The sequence below is a fragment of the Neopelma chrysocephalum genome, unplaced genomic scaffold, assembly GCF_003984885.1.
Source record: "Neopelma chrysocephalum unplaced genomic scaffold, ASM398488v2 Primary Assembly neopelma1_42, whole genome shotgun sequence".
NCBI classification, from domain to species: domain Eukaryota; kingdom Metazoa; phylum Chordata; class Aves; order Passeriformes; family Pipridae; genus Neopelma; species Neopelma chrysocephalum.
In genome coordinates, this window is record NW_020897700.1 from 8,779,063 (window position 1) to 8,787,900 (window position 8,838).

Sequence of the window (8,838 nt, forward strand, 5' to 3'; positions counted from 1 at the left end):
AATTAAAAAAGTAGTAAAATGCACAGAGAACAACTTATGCCACTTATCTCCAACAGTGGGCCTGATCATACTCCATCAGTAGCCATGATCCAGCCCCCTCAAGAAGACTATCATTGCAACCTCACATCATCTACTAGGCCTGGAAAGCATGGCAGGGATAAGGCTTACCCTCTCTCCTACCCTGCTGATGGTCAGAGCCCTTACAGTAGTTTCCAGCAGGAGCCGTTTACTTACTGTGGTACAGGTCTCCCCAGTGGAGCACTAGTCCACTTAATAAACCTACAATTTTAAAGCAAAAATTGAAAACACTACCTTTACAATCCCCTGACATATAATTACTATTACTTGCAAGTGTTAAATCCTATTAAGTTATCAGATCATAACTGAGGAAACAAGCTCAGTATGTTACATAGCCTTTAATATTAAGTGTCCTGCACATTGATTGGTGCCATCTGGCCTGACAGCATCAAGGCTTTTTATGTGTGTATGCCACGCACGGCACATCCTGCCCTCCAGCCCCAGCCAGCACAGCCCTCTAGTGGGGATGCAGGAAGGAGTTTTGATGGCATTCACCCATCCCAGCTTGCCTTTGCTCATCTCCCTTCTGGGCTGCTCTCAACTCAGCACAACTGCTTCCAGTCAGGCTTGGCCAGAGATGGTGTCACTTCTCCCTCTGCACTGTCAAGGGAAACCTCAGCAGCAAAGGGTAGAGACCTACAGGGACTTCTGAGCACTTGCAACCCACCCATAGATAACTCCCACACCCAGCCCCGCAGAGCTGCTGCCAAGCCCACCAGAACTCCAGTATCAAGAAGAGATTATTGAGCAGGAACCCTAAGCGCAAGCTTTGGTACCCCACTCACTTCTCCATTAGCATCTCCCATTGCAAAGGAGCAGAACACCTGTTTTCATCTTTTTTTTCACAAAAAAGACATGGAGGTTAGGAAATTCACTTTTAAGTACCACCCAAGTAGTGTTTAGATACTACCAGCATACGTCTGGACAACACTCTTACACAGCCTGTCAGAAACCTGCTGGGATTTGTCTATTGGCTCTGTGCCAGGCCTGCTTATGCCTTTTTTTTTTATTATCTATCAAAACTTTTATTGAAAGCTTTTACCTTCAGGCGTTTTAGACAGTTGCCCAAGTCCAAGAAATGTGGTGCTATGCCTAAACCCAGGTGTGGCCACACACAGACACAAATACCATTTAAGGTATTAAAGTTTACAGCCCAGAGAATACCAGTCATGTTTCAGCTCTCAAGAGATCAATTATGATGAAGATTCCATCATATTTGCAATTTCTGTTCTCTGAAAAGGTAACATCCTCTCCTCCTAAGGGATCCTTCTATCACTTCAAGCTTTACATAAGCAGTGGCAAAATATAAACAATCAAGGAAACAGTTATGGCAATAGAGAGATCTTCAACAATATCGGGATGCTTGATAAAACTCAAACAAAACCTACTAAGAATATCCAAAATTGAGTATACACCGTAATTCTATCATACCCAAAAACTGACTCCCAAGTATAAAGTCACAAAGACAAGAGTTTAATATTGACCAAAAAAAAAAAAAAAAAGCTTAAGTTAGTGGTATTTTCTTCCTTGAAATAACATACTGGTCATATGAAAGTCACTGAAGAGGTCTGCTTTTAGCTCGGAAGACTTTTACAGTTACAGCTGAATTCAAAAACCCTAACTCCAAATGTGTGATGTTAACACAAAAACTGAAAACGTAAAACCTGGGATAAAGAACAAACTCAGTTGTTAAGATGCTAGCAGTTATGCAAGGCCTTTCAACACCTTTACCATAACATGAGAAGTTCTTCAGTATCTTTCCCACCACCATTAGTTCAAAATTCACAAGGTTCTTTAAAATACTAATGGGTTAAATTGAAATCAAGCTCCATATGCTTGTAATGTCTTCTGTGAAAGGTCTGAAGCCACCCTGTTTCAATTATTTGGTTATTCAGTGCAGAAAGTTAAAGATCACAGAACGTATAACAGCTTTTAATACTCCATTAATAGTATAGATTAAAAATTATTGCATAGTCTTATGCATTTCCTAAAACAGCGTTCTTGGGAAATGAAACATTTTAATATAAAAGGAGCAACTCTTTAAAACATAAATTGCTTTCACTACCTCGATCTTCTATCCTTTTTTGATTTGTCAGTACATTTGTCCATTGTTTTCTCATTGTCTCCTCTGCACTTAGGGCAATACCATTTCCCCTTCGGTTTGTAGGTGAGTCCAACACAGGAGAAGTGGAACCACTCGATAGGGCACTGTTCATTGTCACATCCTATCATTTCGCCATAAGACACTTGATTACATAAGCAGTAAGTTGGTTCATTGGGATCAATTGCAAATTCTACAGGTGAAACCTCCCTCTCCTGTTTGGCTTTGGAGCGTTTTTTCTTCTTGGAAGATTTTGATCTCTTTTCCTTAGGCGGCTGATCATCGCAGTCATCGATACCATTGGCTATGTGGCACAGATCACGGCTCTCGCTGGTTCGCTGGCGACGGGGTCTGCGGGAAGATCTCTCTGGCTGGCACGACTCCATCTTTGCCTTTTCTAGAGGCTTTTCGTTCTCAGACAGATCTTGAAAACACTGAGAGTGTGTTTCCATTTGACGGGCTCTATTCTCTACCAGTTCTAGCATCTGAGTAACTATCTGAATTTTTTCATCTCCAAGTTCTTGACTGTTGATTAATGCACGCTGAAGATGCTGCTGCAAGCGTTTTTTCTGAACTGGGTCATTTTCCGACTTGTATTTTTCATAGACATCATCTATTTCTTTTAATGCTTCTATAAAATAAAGATAATAGCAATAATTACACAAGATGGAACATGCTCAAGAAAACACAGGAATGTATTTCTAACTGATGAGAAATAGTAAAAATTTTAATTGTAGTATACCCTAGTGGGTTAGATAGGATATATTATTCAAGTTGCAGTGGTCATCAATCACTGTTTAAAGTCACAATCTGTTGCAAGAAAAAATTCTCAAGTTCTAAGAAAGAGCAAGCTTATTTTAGCCATTGGAAAAAGAACGGATAACCCAAGAAAAGGGACACAGTAGCTGCTGATGCATAGACAATCCAGATCCTCCCTTCATCTGAAAAAGCAAGAATTTCTATTAAGAGTCCTTATCACAGTAGTTCCAAACCCCTGGCCTAAATACCAAAGCAATAGCTTATTTTATCACAGGAAGAAACCTTAAATTCATAGAATCATAATGTATCATGATATATAACACTCCAGAATTAGGATACCTGGGTCCTCTGCCTTCCTCTTCTTATTCGTCTAAAGGTTTGGTATTACAGTTTCAGTGTAGTTATAAAAGGAGCATGACAACTGAAGTTACATAATAGCAAATTTACAATCAGGATGAAAATTAACTTAGATCACTCAAAATATTTTTCCTATTACCAAAACAAATTACAGCAAGTTGCATTTTAAATCAATGCTGAACTTCTCAGAACAGGTGACCCTCTCTTTAGTGCATCACAGGATATTTTTAAGCAACTAGTAAATGAATGGCTTATAGCTTGACTACTAAGCTTTCTTTCTTGCTAGTCATGCAAAATAACTGCATGAGTTGCTGTGAATTTCTCATTAAATATAGTTCTCAGAAGCAAGTTTAATGAACCCAAATATGAGACCAACAAATGCCTTATACATCAGTCTTAGTCTGTACACTGCTGTTCTATATTGCTGGATTTTAAAACACTATTTTCCAAGCCAAAAGTTACACTAGATCTATACATAAAGGACAGGAAATACTTCAGAAAAACTGACAGTGCAACTTGATGCACAGTGTTAGATACAGTACTGTGCCCCCAGAATTTAAGGATTATATTTGAACAGGAAACAGAATTCATAAGTGGTACTGAACTATTTATTTCTAAAGCAAGAAGATATGCAGCACAGTCTATCTCTTCCTAAAGACCTGCATTTCACAAACTGGCTTTCATTTTTGAAGAATTTGTCTGCATTATACAGTTGTGAAATGATTCAAGCCTGTGCTAAATAGAAGCCATAGCTATTATCTCAACATCGTTCCCAGCGATTTTTTTCCTGCTGACATCTCGAAACAGTAGCTTAAGCATGAACAGCTGCTTTTTACTATAAATTCCGAAACCTGTACAACAACAGGAGCCAAACGCATTTTGTTCTGTTCCAGACTTTCACTAGGGGAAAATTCCTCTTGTCTGTTAACTCAATTAACCTGTATTTTCTCAATATCAGTATCCCAGCTACCATTAAAAACATTAGCTTTGTTTCCCTGTATCTTCAGCTGCATCACTTGCCTGTTGCCCTGAAAAGGGGGAAAATAAACTAAAAAAATCTTAATCTCTGCTCCTGAAAAGCATGGAGTAAAGGTACTTTGTATGCTGTTGAATGAGAAAGGCATAACCAGAGTACAATAATCTCTAGCCACATTATTTCCCACGTGAACTTCTTTGGAGGGGGGTTGGAAAGTGTAGGTATAGTTACATAGATTTCCCATATTTGGAATGCCCTACCCAGAAGAACCCACAAACAATAACTGTTCACTTTTTCACACTGTGACAGAGAACAACATTCACCCCACATCAGTTATTCCATAGATGCAGCCTGTAAAGATTTAAATGGATCAGCATCCACTAAAGAGAGGAAAGAACTTTTTGACTGACAGAGATGGAAGTTTACCAAATGCTTTGTGAGTCCCTAAGATTAGAGAAGGCACCCATACATTGTAATAAACAGCTCCCTGTTAAAGGAAAACCAAAAACAAACCAAAAAAACCCATCAACCCAACACAAACCAGGGCCAAGTGTTCATTACAGATAATCTGATTAAGTTTGGTGGAGCTAATGAAAGCTAAAAGGATTTGTTTTCTAAGCACAGGAGTGACTTTATTCCATCTGCACAGACTATCACTACCTTTCAAATTAGCTGAAATAACAGAGCATTACTTTTACATCTTAAAACTCGGGCCTAAAATATTTTTATCCATCTTTTAGGGTCTTTCGAGATTTTTTTGTTGTTGTTTCTTAAAACAGTTGAAGGCTTTAGTTAAAAGTAGCAACAAACTTCCACTATGGCCCGGTATTGTATTAGCAACTGGATGATATATATAGGAGATACAGCCTAAATAAAAGACTGAGTCTGTTCACGGCAGATGAGGAGTGCTGGACAGTCACCACCGATCAGGAGGTAACGAGCCTGCTAGGTATTCTAGCCTTAACTAGGAATTCCAAATGCTGCAGGCAAGTCTATGCCCTTTAAACTTTAAAACCCCAGGAAACTTACAAAAGCCTGTTCTTATGTATCCTTCCGAGTAATCAGAAAGATAATTGGAAGAATCCCTTCCCGACAGCTGCCTCCTGAGGTGGCCATGCAGCGTCTGAGAGGCCTTGGCGCTCCCCTCGGTCCCCTCCTGCCCACGCCGAAGGAGGGAGATGCGGCTCCAGTGCCGACTACGGGGGACCAAATTCCTGCCTCATGGCAGGGCAAGCCGGAAGCTGCCGGGCACCGCTGCGCGCCGCTAACTCCGCGGGATGCTTTAGTGGGCACTGAACCTCTCTTCCGAAGGAGCTGTGCCTCCGGATAAGTTTAGGGCAACTTCCCGCTCCGCGGCCCCGCTCCATGACCCAGGGGAGCGCTGCTGGCACGTTATGCATCCCCCGCCGCCCCGTGCTGTGTACGCGGGACGGGGGCAGGGCCCCGCCGGGACCGGCGCCCCCGCCCGGCGGGCGGAGCTGCGGAAAGGCCGAATCCCGCGCCCCCACCTCCAGCGGCACCGCCGGCGGGGCGGAGCGGGGTGGGAGCGGCCCCGCACAGCGGAGCCGGGGCCTAGCGCTGGGCAGCGCCGCCCCCGGAGCGGGGCCGCCTCCGCAGCAGGGACCGGGAGCCCCGCGCCCCCCCGGCACCGCCCCGGGCTCAGCCCCGCAGGGCCCGGCAGCGTCCCACCGCGGCCCCGGCCCCTCCGCTCCAGGCGCATGTGCAGCAGGCGGGTTGGGCGGGCGGCCGTCCCCCTTCCCTTCCCCGCCCGGTGCCCCGCAGGCGCCCACCTTGGCACTGCGTGTCCATCTCCCGCAGCAGCGAGGCGTTGCGCTGGATGTCCAGCGGCAGCGACTCCACGCACTCCAGGTAGTCCTGCACGTAGAGCGAGAGCAGCCGGGCCCGCTCTCCGCCCGGCGCCGCCGGCCCTGCCACCAGCTGCGGCCCCGCCAGCATCATCCCCCCGCGCCAGCAGCACATCCGCCGGCGCCGCGCCGCCCGCACCGGGCGCGGGGTCCCTGCGGCGACCCCGCTCCCTCCTCCTCCTCCTCGTCCTTCTCCTTCTCCCCCTCCTCCTCTCCCTCCCGCCGCCGCCGCCCCTGTGCCGGCGGGCGGCCGCGCCGCGGTGTGCGGTGAGCGGATGTCGGTGAGCACTCCCCGGCCCGGCCGCCCCCCGCGGGTCCCGCGCCCCTTCCCGCGGTGCCGCCGCCGAAGCGAAACCCCCGCTCGGCGCCCCCGCCCCTGCCCGCCGCGCGCATGCGCGAGGCCCTGCCCTTATAAGGCGCGGCCGGCGGCGCTGCCAGGGGTTTGCATTCTCCCGCCTTCCCCTCGCGCGCGCTCCCATTGGCTCAACCCGCCGCGAGGGGCGGGAGCGCGCGCGGGGCGGGGCGCCCTTAAAGGCGCAGGATCCGCCGCCGCTTCCGCGCCCGGGAGGAGCCGCGACCCGAGCGGGGGATCCCGCTGCGCCCGCAGGCGGGAGTTTGGACTGTCCTTGCCCATAAAAAAAGCTGCCCGATTTAGCTTTAAAGAAGAGCGGTGATGGTTTGTGATAAACTGTCACTTAGAGAAGCTGAGTCACATTTTGTCCTGTCGAGGAATCACTTCAAGGGTTTTTTTTGCCTAGCAGCAAATCTCCAAAATGTGACAGAATATCCTGTCTTTTCCAAGGCTGTTGCAGAATTTGTATCAAATGTTCGCCACAACAATTATAGTAGGAAAGTAGGAAACGATAGTAGAAATATACTTTCTAGATATATACTTTTTAGCTACATAATTTTTCCTACTGGAAGAATGATACAAAGGGGATAGAACTACTAAAAAGTTGCAATTTTATCTCCACTTCTCTTTCAGACATTTTTCAGATCTTTACTGCATGAATAATAATTGGTAAGCATGAAGAAAAAAAGATTAATCTTGTGGACTCTCAAAACATCATGAGAGGTCCTGTATGTTTCGTGATATGTTGCATTTATATTTAAGGAACCTGAAAAAAAAAAATAAAAAGCATCAGAGATGCTTAAAAAAAAATAAAAAGCATCAGAGATGACTGAATTCAAGGACAAAAAAATCCAAACCTCGAAGCCCCTTCTGTCTTACGTTCCTACCTTTGGTAAGTGGCCAGCACTAAAAAAGTACCCATACTAGTCTTGTAGATAACATTTCAGGATGGCATGATCTAGAGTAGTGGTTAAACAGTAGGACAGGTTGCTCAGAGAAGTTGTATAGTCTCCATTCTTGGATATTTTTGGAGCCTACCTGGCTGAGGCCTGACACCACCTGATCTGGCTGTGAAGCTGGCTCTGCTTTGATGGCCTCCAGAGAATCTTTCCAGGCTCCTTTCTTCCTATGATTCTGTCACTGTGTGATCTGTGCCAGATGGCTCCACGGCTAGTCCTACAGCAATATTAGCAGACATGATGGCAGTCTGCAAGTGTTATTTTCTAAAGACCCCAGTTCAGAGGAGTATTTAAACACGTTCCTAACTTCCAACTCATGCAGCTGCTAAGAGGGTATTCTACATGGCAGTGATTTTCATATATCTATATCTAAGCTGTTGAGTAATTGTAGCTGCAGACAGACAGCTCTGCCCAAGCCAGTAATGTGTTGGTAAGTTCATGAAAATGAATGAAAACACAGTTGTAGGCAGTACTTTTGAAACACTCTTTATTACGCTGATGTCACTCTGGCCAAAAAAACAGGAAGTCTGTAATTCTGTGCATTCATGTTCTTAAGAGGGTACCCTCATCTTAAAATCTGTAACACCTGTAAAACCAGCTGCTTTTTCTTTCGATGTGTTGTTAAAGCTCAGGTTAATGACGCTAAGCCTCAGATCATTTTATGCTACTTGTCTCATTTTTGCACAAATAGATTTAGCAGGTGGCAATAACCTAGTTACCTTCACTTCCATCAGCAGTAACCCACTGAAACTTTACTGTGTAGCGTTCATTGCTGTCACTTCTGAGTAACTGAAGTAACTGAGTAACTGAACATTGAATTCTTTGATATAATATTAACAGATGACACTAACTGTACAGGCAAAACCCACTACCTGTGCACCAGTGTAAAAGGACCTGAATTAGTATAAGTGATACAATGTTCTTGAGAAAGATGTAGGCTGTTTTGAGGAGTTGTGTTTCTGCTTATAGTATGTTTGAATGGCTGTATCATTCTGTATCATTCATGAGGAAATAAAGCTGAGAAATAGGAGATTTCCCTTACAGAGCAGAAAAAATAAAGCAAAAATGTTCATTCAAAATTAACATGTTATTTAAAATTAAACATTAATTACAATTAAATGTTAATTTAAATCCAGCATTTTGGCATAACTTTTTTTTTCTCTGACTGTTGGTAAAGAAATAGCCAAGACAGTACTTTTAGAATAATTCATAACATTTGTTAAAGGTAGTTTCTGTGCTAAAAACTTGCTGTTTGTCACTATGAGGGAAGCAGTATCTAAGGTACAGTAGAGAACATCTAATGATTCTTGAATTTAAGTGTTGTTGCTGCTTTCAAACACTGAAATAAAGATTTACATTTTGAGTACCCTTAAGAATGCAGTAGCAACGTT

The 8,838-nt window shown here is 44.5% G+C and overlaps 1 protein-coding gene across 1 annotated transcript; it reads right to left on the bottom strand.

Annotated features, from left to right (window-relative positions):
• Window positions 1-1,530: 1,530 nt before the first annotated feature.
• On the bottom strand, window positions 1,531-6,251 carry ING2 (inhibitor of growth family member 2). Its single transcript, XM_027676649.1, has 2 exons — window positions 6,062-6,251; window positions 1,531-2,810 (listed from the first exon to the last, which is right to left on the bottom strand). The coding sequence occupies exons 1-2, from the start codon at window positions 6,249-6,251 to the stop codon at window positions 2,140-2,142; spliced, it is 861 nt and encodes a 286-aa protein (XP_027532450.1). The 3' UTR covers window positions 1,531-2,139.
• Between the last annotated feature and the right edge of the window lie 2,587 nt (window positions 6,252-8,838).